Source organism: Salvelinus alpinus, chromosome 22 (assembly GCF_045679555.1).
Source record: "Salvelinus alpinus chromosome 22, SLU_Salpinus.1, whole genome shotgun sequence".
NCBI classification, from domain to species: Eukaryota; Metazoa; Chordata; class Actinopteri; order Salmoniformes; family Salmonidae; genus Salvelinus; species Salvelinus alpinus.
In genome coordinates, this window is record NC_092107.1 from 25263885 (window position 1) to 25280004 (window position 16120).

At 45.1% G+C, this 16120-nt stretch overlaps 1 protein-coding gene across 6 annotated transcripts in view; it reads left to right on the forward strand.

Annotated features, from left to right (window-relative positions):
* LOC139549306 (kin of IRRE-like protein 3) overlaps positions 1-16120 on the forward strand; it is a 239855-nt gene that overhangs the window by 179358 nt on the left and 44377 nt on the right. For all 6 annotated transcript variants that reach the window (XR_011669863.1, XM_071359617.1, XM_071359621.1 and 3 more), the window contains exons 4-5: positions 7284-7441; positions 12983-13133. Coding sequence is in view for 5 of the 6 variants with exons in the window: in XM_071359617.1 (XP_071215718.1) it covers positions 7284-7441; positions 12983-13133 (309 nt within the window). In the remaining variant the exon portion in view is untranslated. The remainder of the gene's footprint in view (positions 1-7283; positions 7442-12982; positions 13134-16120) is intronic.

The following is a 16120-nucleotide window of genomic DNA, read 5'->3' on the forward strand; positions in this document are numbered from 1 at the left end:
ATTAACCCCACTGAATTAAGGGGCAGCTCCGGACTAAGGGGCAGCTCCGGACTAAGGGGCAGCTCCGGACTAAGGGGCAGCTCCGGACTAAGGGGCAGCTCCGGACTAAGAGGCAGTACCAGGGTAAGGGGCAGCACCAGGATAAGGGAGAGCACCAGGATAAGGGAGAGCACCAGGATAAGGGGCAGCTCCGGACTGAGGGACGGCAGCTCCGGACTGAGGGACGGCAGCTCCGGACTGAGGGACGGCAGCTCCGGACTGAGGGACGGCAGCTCCGGACTGAGGGACGGCAGCTCCGGACTGAGGGACGGCAGCTCCGGACTGAGGGACGGCAGCTCCGGACTGAGGGACGGCAGCTCCGGACTGAGGGACGGCCCATGGCTGGCTGACGGATCTGGCTGCTCATGGCTGGCTGACGGATCTGGCTGCTCATGGCTGGCTGACGGATCTGGCTGCTCATGGCTGGCTGACGGATCTGGCTGCTCATGGCTGGCTGACGGATCTGGCTGCTCATGGCTGGCTGACGGATCTGGCTGCTCATGGCTGGCTGACGGATCTGGCTGCTCATGGCTGGCTGACGGATCTGGCTGCTCATGGCTGGCTGACGGATCTGGCTGCTCATGGCTGGCTGACGGATCTGGCTGCTCATGGCTGGCTGACGGATCTGGCTGCTCATGGCTGGCTGACGGATCTGGCTGCTCATGGCTGGCTGACGGATCTGGTCATGCTGCTCATGGCTGGCTGCTCATGGCTGGCTGACGGATCTGGCTGACGGATCTGGCTGCTCATGGCTGGCTGACGGATCTGCTCATGCTGCTCATGGCTGGCTGCTCATGGCTGGCTGACGGATCTGGCTGCTCATGGCTGGCTGACGGATCTGGCTGCACATGGCTGGCTGACGGATCTGGCAGATCCTGTCTGGTTGGCGGCTCTGGCAGATCCTGTCTGGTTGGCGGCTCTGGCAGACCCTGTCTGGTTGGCGGCTCTGGCAGATCCTGTCTGGTTGGCGGCTCTGGCAGATCCTGTCTGGTTGGCGGCTCTGGCAGATCCTGTCTGGTTGGCGGCTCTGGCAGATCCTGTCTGACGAACGGCTCTAGCGGCTCTTGACTGACGAACGGCTCTGACGGCTCGGGACAGACGGGCGGCTCTAATGGCTCGGGGCAGACGGATGGCTCAGATGGCGCTGGGTAGACGGATGGCTCAGATGGCGCTGGGTAGACGGATGGCTCAGATGGCGCTGGGTAGACGGATGGCTCAGATGGCGCTTGGCAGACGGGCAGTTCAGGCATCGCTGTGCAGACTGCAGACTCTTGCCGGCTGAGGCGCACTGTAGGCCTGGTGCGTGGTGCCGGAACTGGTGGTACCGGGCTGGGGACACGCATCTCAGGGCTAGTGCGGGGAGAAGGAACAGGGCATACTGGACCCTGGGAGCGCACGTTAGGCCTAGTGCGTGGTGCCGGAACTGGTGGTACCGGACTGTGGACACGCATCTCAGGGCTAGTGCGGGGAGCAGCAACAGGACGCACAGGACTCTGGGGACACACAGGAGGCTTGTTGCGTGGTTTAGGCACTGGTGGTAAAGGGCTGGAGACACGCACCATAGGGCTAGTGCGTGGAGGAGGCACTGGTGGTACTGGGTAGGGGCGGGGAGGTGGCGCCGGAAATACCGGACCGTGCATGCGTACTGGCTCCCTTGAGCGCCGAGCCTGCCCAACCTTACCTGGTTGTATGCTCCCCGTCGCCTGACCAGTGCGGGGAGGTGGAATAACCCGCACCGGCCTATGTAGGCGAACCGGGGACACCATGCGTAAGGCTGGTGCCATGTACGCCGGCCCGAGGAGACGCACTGGTGACCAGATGCGTTGGGCCGGCTTCATGACATAAGGCTCAACGCTCAGTCTAGCCCGGCCGATACGTGGAGCTGGAATGTACCGAACCGGGCTATGCACGCGTACAGGAGACACCGTGCGCTCTACTGCGTAACACGGTGTCTGCCCGTACTCTCGCTCTCCACGGTAAGTACAGGGAGTAGGCGCAGGTTTCCTACCTGACTTCGCCACACTCCCTTTAAGGCCCCCCCCAAGAAATTTTTGGGTTGTACTCACGGGCTTCCAGCCTTGTCTCCGTGCTGCCTCCTCATATCGCCTCCTCTCGGCTTTAGCTGCCTCCAGCTCTTCACGAGGAAGGCGATATTCTCCCGGTTGTGCCCACGGCCCCTTACCATCCAGTATCTCCTCCCATGTCCAAGAATCCTGTGTAGGTGGGTCCTGTTGCCGCTTTACATGCCGCTTGGTCCTGTATTGGTGGGTAATTCTGTTACGATCGTGTGGAGGATTGACGGACCAAAACGCAGCAGTAGGAAAATAAGCCATCTTCTTTTTATTAAGAAGAAGGAGAACCGAAAACAAAACACTCTTACAAAACTAACAAAACAAACAAACGACCGACCGTGAAGCTAATAAACGTAGTGCACATACATGCTACAAACGTTCAGACATAGACAATTACCCACATCAAACGAAAGCCTATGGCTACCTTAAATAGGGCTCCCAATCAGAGACAACAGAAATCAGCTGTCTCTAATTGGGAACCCATTCAGGCAACCATAGACTCTCCTAGACAACTTACACCCAACATAGACACAGCTAGACACATACACTCAACACAAACCCATACACTACACCCAACACCCCCTTTACCATATAACCACCCAAAACCGATAAAACACAAACATTCCCCATGTCACACCCTGACCTAACTAAAATAATAAAGAAAACAAAGAATACTAAGGCCAGGGCGTGACAATCTCTCTCAGGAAGGGGCGATGCAATTCCATTAAACTCCAGTGCTCCTTTAATGAACTTCAATGGAATCTCTTATCTGAGGCGGAGGGCTGGGCTAATGTAAGACTGTGTGTCCCCTCAAAACACACCTAATAGTCTCACTCCCTGAAAAATGTTGCTTGGAGCATAAATATGTGAAATTAACTGGTACACCTCTGATGGCCACGAAAAAGTGATAGACAGGCACACAATAACCCTCCAGATAATCATTAAAGGTGAGAAAAAGTAATAAGCAAAGTACATTTAGAGGTAAAATGTTAATACATGCTTGAAATCCCTCCTCGTGAGCAGTAAGGAAAAACAGGGAAACTAACAGTATGAGACAAGTAAGACAAGAACACATACTACAGAACTAATCTTCTCTTGATTGATCTACTCCTTTAAAGAAAACCCACAGAATATCTCTTCCACTCCCTATCTCAGACAACAAGAGGATGTGTTTTGCTCTCCAACCTAGTTGAGAAACTATTGAACAGTGTGTGTGTTTGAATGTGTGTGGAAGTGTGTGGTGTGAGATTGCATTATACTCTCCCAGAGAAAAGTGGGGAAAGAGAAAGGATTTCAACGAGCCAGCTGGTAATTAAAGAGGAGCGATCAATCCGAGCCGCTGACCGGCTCGTGAGAAATCCTTTGCGGGGCCACAGTAAAGGGCTAATTTGGAACCATTAGGGGCTGCCGAGTTTGCAAACAGGCCTGTAATGATGATGACTGGCGGGGTTCCAGGCCTTTGTGCGGTTGTCAGACCGGCCCGCAAGAGGGACGGTGGTGGTGGAGAGATGACTTAACAGAAGCCCTGTATGGAGAGAGTGAGAGAGAGAGGGAACTGGAATTATACCTCCTTTTATAACTGTCCTGGGAGTTATACTGTGACTCAGAATAGGCTACTCTTTAATGTTGCTTCATTGTCCAATGTAGAAAGTCCACTGTAGAATGTACAGTCGTAGATCAATGACATGTGATGTACATAGGTTGAGGTAAACTACCTGCCCATTGTTTGGTCAGGCAGTACTTACAGTACGTCTGAGTGAGCCTTTTGTTTTGTGAGGGGATTGCCCCTGCGTCCCTAAATGGGGAACCCACAGTGGAAGATTGAGGTGTGCAGATGGAGAGCATGCCACCTGTACCAATCACTTAGCAAAGAGATGACACTGGCTCTCATTCTACTCAGAGATCCTCTGTGTCATCCTTGTGACAGACATCAGACACATGGTGGAAATGAAAAAAGCCCTGTCGGAGGCAGCCAAGCGTGTCTTTCTCCTCTTTGTCTGTTTTCCATCCAGCCTTGACACATCGCCGCCTGTCTCCCAGAGCAGAGCACACGACTTGAAAGCGTAACGACAATCTGTGTGCGCTGCCATGGACCTCTGTGTATGGAGTTTTCCATGCATTACATCTTAACCTTCACTACAGCGGCACTTAGGTCCTCTCTGAGGGAAACCTTATGGATGGTTTAAAGGCTAAACTATTATAAGTTTTACAGGTCAAGATGGGTAAATAATGTCTCTAGGAGATGGGTTGGAAATAGCCTTTAAACTATTACACTCTTTCACATTCTGCATCGCATCACTTCCTGGCTGTACTGTACCTACTGGGCACAGACATCAGTTCAATGTCTATTCTACATTGGACCAACGTGATTTCATTGAAATGACGTGGATACAACGTTGATTCAACCAGTGTGCGCCCAGTGGGTATGTTGTTTCTGGAAGCCTTGAGATGTCATGTTCTACGGTAGAACGTCAACACATTCTACTTATATTAGTTCACAGCCATTGCTCTTCCTTGATGGCCTGGTATTGTGACTGGAGTGGTGACAGTCAATACCAGCCTGAATCCACAACCCACTTACTCCATCTTTAATATGCATGTCTGCGCTGTCGTCAGTCACATAGTGTTAGGCTCTCAGAGAACTCCAAATGGAGCAGTTTTTCCTATCAATTGGCCCCTTCAGAAGATGGGAGCCTTGCATACCTCAAACAACTTGACAGTTAATTAATGTTTCAGCAGCATTGAGTGAGCACTGACAGCAAGCCAATAACACTGGATCTCTAGAAGCAACTGTCATCTCTCCATCTCTGTTCCTCACTATTATTAATATTTTCATAAACAAATGAGATGGTTGGTTGGCCAGTATGCAAGCTGATCAGACAGGGCTTCTCTCATTCTGGTGACAAATGAGGATAAAGCTTGTTTCCAATCTTACACCACTATATTACCATACCACAATGTATGTCCATTGGTTCAGATACGCAGATATCTTTGTCTTCTAAATAAGACCTAGCATTTCAATATTCCACAAACTTGTGTAACTTTACATCATGAAGAACACCAGGTCAAAAAGTCATGAAATAACTGCAATATTTTCTGTACAAATAAAACGTTGCACACTATATCACTGTTGCCAGAGGCATTTGAAGAGGCAGGAATGTGTCAATGGTTCTGGTCTAGAAACAGGTTGGAGAATTTCCTGGGAGCTGAGTCACAAGGTTCAGCCGGACTCAACTGGCGAAGCAGAAAAGCAGCCCATTTCCCCAGCGCTCCCCTGATGCACAATCTCACACTTTGTCAAATCAAATCAAAGTTTATTTGTCACGTGCGCTGAATACAGCAGGTGTAGACCTTACAGTGAAATGCTTACTTACGGCTCTAACAAATAGAGCAAAAAAGGTATTAGGTGAACAATGGGAAGGTAAAGAAATAAAACAACAGTAAAAAGACAGGCTATATACAGTAGTGAGGCTATAAAAGTAGCAAGGCTACATACAGGCACCGGTTACCAACACAGACTGACCATCTCAAATAGACAGAAGCCTTCCATTTGGCAGACCAATCTGAACTCCTCTCTCGGCATGTCCAGCCCACCCATTTTCTCAGCCAATCATGGCTAGTGGAAAGGTTGCTGACTTTTTCTGTGACTTAACCAACAAGGATTGTAATTTAACAATTGTATTCGTATTTACAGATGGCATACAAGTTTGTTATTAAGGCACATGAAAGTTCACATGTTTCAGAAAGCATTTCTGCCAAAAAACGCATTTAGACTTTTTTTAAATTATAATAAATGTTAAAGTGGCTCTTTTGTGAAGTTGTGACTTGAGACATATGCCCAGTGTATGTCTAAAGTTTTAGACTGATCCAATGAACTATTGCATTTCAGTAAAAAAATGTTTTTCATCAAGACTGCCCAAATGTGCCTAATTTGTTTATTAATAACTTTTCATGTTAAAAATTGTACACTCTCCTCAAACAATAGCATTGTATTCCTTTACTGTAATAGCTACTGTAAATTGGACAGTGCAGTTAGACATCTGATAATGTCAGAAATATTAAATTCTATGTCCTTGAAAATGTTCTTGTTACTTACAACCTCATGCTAATTGTATTAGCCTACGTTAGCTCAACCGTCCCGTGGAAGGGACACCGATCCGGAAGTTCCATATAGCTTAGTAGAACCCCCATTATCCATAAAATCATTCAGCAGTGTAACACACTATCCAGAGTTCCCCATTTTTCATACCAACCCTTGGCTGTTTGACAGAAGACCCCCGCCACCCTCTCTCTCCGACCCTCTCACCCTCGCAGGCGAATATGCCAGCTGCTTGTAGCCTTTGATTTCATCATGCCCTAGATCTGCACTGTAATGAGTGTGCAGGCCAATCAATAATTCACTGGAGTTGAATAGAAAGTGGGTGATCAGCATGTGTGTAGAAAGCAGAATGTAATCAGTGCCAATCAGGGGCCTGCATTCTGCATCCACCATGATCTTCCTATATCTGTCTTTTTTCCAGTGAATGACGACTGACTGCCATTCCCTGGCAAACTGTCAATTCTATTCAAAGTTTTGATTGCCCCAATTGCCTCCATGGATGGACATGTGAAAGTCATGATTAAATTGCAGCAGTGTCTGTATCATCCATTCACATTGTCAGTAACAGCACAAAGCTGAACTATGCTTTGGATTTCTGAGGCAGCTTATTCTCATTCCACTGTTACTTACAAGCCACACACATGACGTGACCAAAATCTGCCCAATACTCCTCTGACATCGCTGCATCAGTGAACATGGACACAAGATATTTCAATTTCACAGGACAGAAAAGGAAAACAAAACTGAAACCACTCACCTCGCCTGTCTCTCACAAAGCTGTATTGTATTTGAAGAAATATCTCTGTCCTTGCCTCGTATTATTTAAAAAGAGCGAACAGGCAGGTTTACACAGTCACACAGCTGCAGACCTCACCTTATATGAACCTTCTTATGTCCAAGACATACTGTATCTTCTATCAGTCCAATGGATGAGTCTGAGGCTTGGCAAATACCTTTATCAGTGAACATATGACACTCTGACTTGAAAACAACAGTTGTTGTTGTATACAAGTATATGCCATTACATGTTTATAACATAGCTAGAACACAATGCTCTTCTCTTTTCCCTCCAGTGCCTCCTGAAGACCCAGTGATCCGTGGTGGTCCGGTGGTGAGCCTGAGAGCAGGAGATCCCCTAAACCTGACCTGCCACGCTGACAATGCCAAGCCAGCCGCATCCATCATCTGGATCCGCAATGGAGAGGTCCTCAATGGAGCCATGTACTCCAAGGTAAGCATCGAGGTGTGTAATACACAGTTTGTTTTTTAAGGTTGGAGGTAGGTTTGGGGTTTTTGAGGGTGAAGTGGTTAGACAGTTACCCATTCCTATAGATAGAAAACAAAAGCCCTCATTCATTATTACCGGAAAAGTGAACCAAACACTATTTTCCTCCATGTAATAGGTTATGTCACTCATCAAATTCCAGTTGACGTTTGTCAATCCTTTCCTTGAAGTTTGTTGTGAATAGCCACTAAGGGATCATGACTGGCGCAGTGGTCTAAGGCACTGCATCTCAGTGCAAGAGGCGTCACTGCAGTACCTGGTTCAAATCCAAACTGCATCACATCTGGCTGTGATTGGGAGTCCCATAGGGAGGCCTACAATTTTCCCAGCGTTGTCTGTGTTTCGCTGGGGTAGGTCATCATTGTGAATAAGAATGTGTTCTTAATTGAGTTTCCTAGTTAAATAAAGGTAAAATAAAGAGCACTAGCTAACTGTGATGGGTGATTACTTGTGCCATCTGTAAACTGTGTCTCAGCATTCAGCCAAGTTTGATTGGAATAAAATCTCCTGAAAATCCAAGGTCTTCCCTGGGATATTTAAAGGATGTTTGTCCTCTTCGCCCAGCTAATGCTTCTACTCAATCAAGCAGATGGTGGACGATAAGAATGGAAGTTGCTGTCTCCTAGGTGCCCTGCTTCTCTCTTTTTAGTGGCAGGGTCCATAAAGAGATCAGTTCAGTCACTTCTCTGTTGGACAAGCCGTCCCTGATCCCTGCCAACCAACCCTAGCCTTCAACTCAACCGTCATTCCACCACACGTAATGCCACACAACACTGCCATCGGACCTCTCTGGCACTTCAATGACACTAACTCGCAGGCTAAACTTGTAATGAACCCCACTGTGTGAATTTCCATATAAACGAGGAGAGTGAGCGGGCACCAACTCTCTCTGCGCTGTCTCATCCCATTATCAACTTTTTCCAAAGAGCAGATAAATTCTATTGATTGGGCTGGGATACGGCACAAGCAATTTGAATAAAACGATTGCCGGAGGTGGCGTTTGCTAATAGTAGGGGGATAGCGAGCTTCCTGCCTGCACTTCCTCTTTCTGAAACAGCAGCAGCAGCGATGTGGGGACATTGTAGCCCAGCTGATAGATGGCAGCAGCAGCTGAGCCATGCAGTCTCTAGACACAGCCCTCCTTCATATCACTACCATTAAAAAATAAATGTGTTCAATTAGTAGCGGATGATTGTCTCCTGAAAAATTGAGCTTTTGAGAGGATAATTGGCCTCCTGCCTCGCCCCACGCCTCGCTCCACACCCCACAGATGATGGGAGGTAATGTGGCCAGATGTGCCAGAGTGAGATGGGAGTTTCCTGATGATGGCTTCCCAGGATGGCTTTGACCCCCATAGGTCTCAGCATCCCCTCCCTCAATATCCAAATGGATCAATTATCTACCATTTATCTTTCATTAAGGTGTTACTTTGTGGTAAGTTATTGGACTTGATATGATCTTACTGTATGAAGCAGTTATTAAAAATATCTGGTTATACTGCATGTGAATGTGATTGAGTACGGGCTTGACCTGGTACCTATGGATGACCATTGCTGTACTCGTTGCATACGTTGTGAGGAGGTCTAGTAGAAGCTTCAGATGGTGGAACCATCTGAATTTGAGAACAAGGTCTCATATCTAAACCCTAACAGTCCCGTAGTCGGTTCGATTCCCATGGGGGACTAGTACTAAAAACTATGAAAATGAATGCACTCACTACTGTATGTTTCTCTGGATAAGAGTGTCTGCTAAATGACTAAAATGTATAATGTAAATGTAAATCCAAACCACATTTCAGTCAGCTCCTCATGGATGGACTGACGAAAAACATAAGGAACAGCCACAGGGATGAGGGAATCTATTGCTCTGTGAAACATTCAAATGCATGACACAAAAAAGGAAGTTCTGCTTATCGTCCCTCTCTTCCTCCACAGATAAGTTTCCCTGCTCATTCCTCTCCTACTCCCCCACAAACCTTCAAAGACGCTTCTTTATCTGTCTTTCAATTTCATTATTTTCCTCCCAACCTTCATCTCAGCAAAGTTTTCTGTATAATTAGAGAGATTTCCTTTTAAAAGGTAATGCTCACCACCAAGTGAGGCGGGGGGAAATCATCCCGGGGAAAAGAAGCTAATTAACTTTAGAGAGTGTATTATACATGTCACATTTTTCACATTCGAGAGACAGAGTTCCCAGTAGTTGATCTGCATTTTAATCTATAATACCCCTTATTTTTTCCAGTATTTCTATATTACTCGCTACATTTAACCTGTTTCAAATCATTAAAAAACGATCAGTCTCTCTCTCTCTTCCATTGTTTTTCTCTCTTGTCAATGTAATTAACCTCACTGGCTTTGTGCAAGATACATTTAAACTAGGCCTTAGGTGCACTAAAAGAGTAATATAATTAACATTGTTAAACAGAATTGTATAAAATATCTGACTTTCAGGTAGTAGGATTAGATAAGTTAATTAGATAAGTTAAGTCAAATAAGACCTCTTTAACCCCATGACCAGAACAATTATGTAAATATATTATTTTCTCTTTTGTAGAAATAGGTAGTACAAAGCTTTTGCAAAATATCTTATTCCTAAGTGAAATTAATTTCCAGTATTGAGATTTGAAATGAGCTTCTGGTGTGGTCTGCAATTTAAAAAATGCTGATTTAATTTAACCTGGAGCTACGTTTCAAGTTTGGACATATCAAAGGCTCGTTAGATTAACAGCAGAATATTAATGTTAGCCAAATTATTAGACATCCCTCTGAGCCTCTCTTCATATTCCCTTTCACTGGGATTCTAACCTAAACTAATCAAGGAATTTCAGACATGCCTGCAAGGTGAAAACTGTCCATCTTTTATTTGTATAAGCCTTCCTGTTAATTGTAATAAACAGAAAAACAATTAGTGTAAAGGTTAGGTAAAAACAATATACAGCCTGTCAGAATTAGATAATTTACTACAAAACTTGCAGGTATTCCTGAAAAATCTAAAAGCTCCATATTTATCAGTAGAAATGTAACCAGCATTATCACTATACTATAGATTCTCCCATATTCAATCAATATGACCTTCTACTGTCTCTGCCCCCTTATCCCATATCTTGAAGAGCAACTTTCACTTTCTCATTCTCCATTTTTCAGTTACTTTCTTAACTTGGGAAAGGTATTCTCCTCACATGCTCCAGGCAGTGATATGAGAAATCATCAATTTGTAATCCGGGCTATTTTAAAACAGCTAGTGCTTGGGTGTTGAGTTCTATGCTGTAGCTGGGCCTGTACAAGATGAATGACTTCAGACAGGTCCAGAGCTATGAGAGAAACAATCCTGATGGTGTCAGAAAGGATATTACATTGACACATCCCACTGCTGACAGCTAATATGTTCTGCTTTAGGGGTGAGTGCCAGGCCTTTTGTAGCCTGGTTAGATCTGAGACACTCTTCACAGAGGCATTTTGTTTTGATGCAAATGCAGAAGAACAATATATGAATGTACAGTATCTTTACGCTATTTTGCGTATTCCTTACATACATATTATTTCAATCCAAGACAATAGTATTTTTTCTTGGCTAGGTACAGGTAACACTTGAGTAAATGAGGGATACAAATTATTTTGGAAGCAGGTGCTTCCTGAGTTAATTAAGCAATTAAGCAATGTATAAAAATGCTGGGCAGGCCATTATTTCGGCCATTATGGCTATGGTCCCATAGGATGATAATGCCCCCATCGACAGGGCATGAGTGGAGACTGATTGGTTTGATGAGCATGAAAATGATGTAAACCATATGCTATGGCAATCTCAGTCACCAGATCTCAACCCAATTGAACACTTATCGGAGATTCTGGAGCGGCGTCTGAGACAGTGTTTTTCACCACCATCAACAAAACACCAAATTATGGAATTTCTTGTAGAAGAATGGTGTCGCATCCCTCCAATAGAGTTCCAGACGCTTGTAGAATCCATGCCAAGGTGCAAGGAAGCTGTTCTGTTTCGTGGTGGCCAAACGCCCCATTAAGACATTTTTGTAGTTTCCTGTATTTCTTAAGAAGACTTATAGTCGTTGACTGGAGAAAGCAGAAAAGTAAGATGATGAAAAGGCATACATGTACTGTATGTAAAAACCTCCAAACTAATATAATGCCAGGTTCCTTAACACTTTAACATGCAGTCAGTGCGTGGCATATCTAGCTGGGTTTCTGCTATTATCTGCTATTATCCGGCAACCTGTCAATAGCTTTCATTGTGACATGCCTTAATATCTAAGGATTATTGTGGTTAAAATATATATGGTCACCTTTAGCGAACTTACAGAGATGATTATATACAAGGACTTGTGGAGAGCTGGTTTCAGAGGGTAGCTGTCAACTTTCCTCCCACGTGAGTCATAACCTTGGTTTGAAAAGTAAATAAAGTACATCCTCAAAGGAAGTTCTCATCAGAGCTCCTCATAGTGCTGCTGTAAATAAAGGGTTTCATCACAACCTGTTCGTGAATCGTGAATAAACTGTGGAGAAATTGCAGAGGAGCATTTTGTTTTGCGGTTATAGTGGGACACACACACACACACACACACACACACACACACACACACACACACACACACACACACACACACACACACACACACACACACACACACACACACACACACACACACACACACACACACACACACACACACACACGCGCGCACACAAAGCATCAAAGGAGTTTATATAATGAAGAGCAACATGTCCTAACTTGGCCTTGCCTGATATGTCCTCTATAGCTGGACCTCTATAAGTGAAAATAAAACAGATTTCTTTGCTTGTATCATAGTGTGGAACCGGCAGAGCCAAGAAAATAATATGATATTGGAAGAGATTCTACTGTGAATCCCAGTAGTTTATTTGTAAAGCTAGCCCAGGGGTCGTGGTAATGGACAGTATCTTTGTATAGAGCACCAATAGAGTATTATTTGAAGCAGTATCAGTCTTGACTTTGTGGTTGGCCACACAGTGCCCCTGGCATGGCCAATTTGTTCTGGTGGGTGAGCGTGCACTGTGGCATGGTGGTTACAGGGATCCCACAGTCCTCCCTGAGCACCAGTCAAGGCAGAATTGTACCGGGCGGCCTCCAGATGGCTCTCACAATGCGAGTAGGGCTGCAGCTCAGAGGATGAGCAGTGAAAAGAAGATTGATTTCCTTTGTGGTGTATGACAATCCATGCACCAGAGCACAACTCTCCAGTCACACAAAAGAGGGTCAGAAACAGATTCCTTTTCTCAGATCAATCAGCCTTGGAGCAAGACTACAGGCTTGAGCATGCCAGGGGTTTATTTGTCTGTGTTGTCCACAGGGGCATCCAGGGCATTCAGGTAAATTGCTGCATTTGCGTTCCAGGCCTTGAGTTTAGATTTATGATGTTATTCAGAATGTTCCACTCTCTCCACTACCACGTCATCGGTGAACTTTAAACTCTTTCCTTTTCTCTTTTCCTCTCAGACACTGCTTCGTGATGGAAGGAGGGAGAGTACGGTTAGCACCCTCTACCTGTCTGCATCCAACATCGAGACAGGCCAGCAGATCATCTGCCGAGCATCTAACAAGGCTGTGCCCAATGGCAAAGAGACCAGCGTCAACATCGACATCCAGCGTGAGTTTCCCCTCCTCTAAAGGCCTATAACCTGGTCCCTGACAAAACGTTAGTGTGCCCTAGGGTATTTCCCACCACAATATCAGCCCCTGACTCGATGGATAATATGTTTCTCTATGTTTACCATTTCTACTTGAAAGAGGAGGTATTTTGAGCACAAAGAGGTAATTTTGAGAGTTGCAGTTATACACATCTAGATTCCTTTGAATAAGCTCTGATGCATATGCATAATTGGTTTTGGGTTTGTATTTCTTGTGTGGGTTGGTAAGAGATCACCTTGTTGTTTCCAGTGATGAAATATCACTAGACCCGTCTGTCTTAAGTGAAAGGGATTTTTTCTTGCTCCAACAATCTTTCCGCGGCATTATGCACATATCCCTGGCTCTTTTATTTCCTCTTCTATGCTATAAATCTTTATGACGAGAGCATGCACAATTCCTCTCCAAAATAGGAAAAGTAAGCCCAGCGTGTAAAACCCATTGAGCTTCAATTGTCAGAGAATCTTTTTCGATCAAGAACTTGTCACAGTAGGAGTTTGATTCTGAACAAAGGGATTTCGCATCAGCCCCCTTCAACACCATTAAGTACAACTAATAAAGCAGAAAATGCTATTTAGAGGTCCATTACAAGTGACGGCTCCATTCTTTTCATTATGTACGCCACGAGAGGCGCATTCCGGCTCAATGCCAGCATGCAGGCGAATGGAGGCGCCGGTATACAAATGATTAACAGTTGTTGGTGTTTGCATCCCTCACAGTTTGTTCTAATGTTTTTGTCATGCAAAGTGAGAGGAAGTGTGGTGTGATTGTGTGAAACGGAGAGTAGTGAGGAGCTATGTTACGATGGCTCTTCCCTCCACGCTCCAAACTGGGTTCCTGTGGTTGTGACACAAGGCTTAACAAAGGGAAGGAGTAGTTGCTAACAAATAATCCCGGAAAACGATCTTTGCAACTTGCAAAACTGGGGCTTCAACTACAGCTTTTCACAGGGTGAAGAACAAATGAGTGTGAGCAAGAGGAAATTGACTAGCATCATGTTGCGTCCCACTCACCTTCTGCCACTCTCCACCTCCACCTCCACTCTTGGCATGTGGACAGGTAGCGAGACTGGTGTTCCTCACCTCTGTCTCCGGTGCTCACGCTGAGATCCACACTAATTAAGCCGCACAAGAAATAAAAGGCACTTTCATTTATGTTTGAGTCATTGGTGCTGGGTAGCAATTGAATAACTTCCGATGCTGACTCATTTGATTATGGGGTTCATGCCTCGGCGACTGGATATGAAACCCTCAAAATACACTGTTGAAAATATCATTCAGAGGAAAATGAGAGCGATGAATACAACGCTTGTGTGCAATGAAATACATATTAGGAGGTGGATGGTGAAAGTTTAAACACTTGCTAGAGCTTATAGAATTACATTCCAATGAGCATTTATAGACAGCCTAAAGACCACTTGAGTGTGAATACAGACAAATCATTTTCTAGTAGAGGAAGTGTGCAAAGAGAGGTATCCGTCTGGTTTCTTACTGCTACAAGAGAAAACGGGTGTTGAATGAATAAATGATGGAGCGATTGGCTAGGTAGAGAGAGGTAGACATGCACTCTCTTTCCCCCCAAACCTCCCATTGACAGAGTAGTCACCACAGAGGCCCTGTTCACCTCTCTACAGGGGTGCAGTGTGTAGGACAGGGGGCAGTAAATATTGATGAGAGACAGCTGTCTGCTCACAGAACAGGGAGGTACCTGGGGGAGTGAAATAGTGGAGAAAGAACTTAAATAAATACATTTCCAGACCTTTCACACCGAAATAGACACACACAGAAATGTAATACTAAGTCAAGACATTTTGCAGGAGGATGCAAATTCAACTTTTTTAGGGGGGGGGGGGGGGGGGTACCACCAGATCACCCAGTACCACCAGATCAAGCTAAGAGAATACATGACCATGTTCCCTTCAACTCTTGAGAGTTGCTTTAAACCCTCCTCAAAGAAAATATTCCATTGGGCCACACACAACATTCAGGCCTGAATGGCTAACTTAATAGTACAGTTCCTGTACTCCCTGACGAAGGCCATGCAGCCGAAACGCGTCGGTTTTTAAGCAACTTTGTTTCTATTGAACATGCCATACTAATAAAGGCATTTTAATTAATTATATGAAGAGTGCCTTGGTCCTCCTTTCTTTTTGATGACCAATTTACACCTTTTACCAAAGAGCACCTTCTATCTACCAAAATATACTATAGTGTACCTTAGTAGCGCTTCCCTTCCTCCTCTTTCTACTAGTACAGTTGCTGTGTTACTGAAACAAACTCAAGATGAAAAGCCTGGAATAACATACATTACAGCCATTTGTGTAGTCCATGTCAAGTACTAAGAAAAACATGTATGCGTGTTGCCTTTGTATGTTGTATCTCATATGTTATGACTGGTGAACAAGTGTTCCCAGGCCCCTCCAACAAAGGCTGGCAGGATCGATGCCAGTTCCAGGTGAATGAAGGCTATTAGTCCTGCTTAGGCTTTCATTTAGGCTAGATACAGTACATAGAGTCTTTGAGGTGCTGGTGAAGCAACTACACATCCACACACCATGTCCTATTTTAGTTAGTGTGCTCCCCCTGCATGGAATTCTCTCTGGAAAGCTGAGTATTTATCAAATCAAATCAAATTGTATTGGTCACATACACATGGTTAGCAGATGTTACTGCACGTGTAGTGAAATGCTTGTGCTTCTAGTTCTGACAGTGCAGCAATATCTAACATGTAGTCTAACAATTCCACAACAACTACCTAATACACATAAATCTAATTTAGGTTGTGCTTTTGATTTATTTATCTATTTCAATGGAGGCCAGTTACAATGGGAGAGGAGAAGAGAGGATTGTGGTGGAGAGGGTTGATAGTGATCTTCTGTCACAGATACAGAGTAATATTTTACGGTAATGAGAGGGCATGTGTCTGTGTGTGTGTTTCAGAGACGGGAAA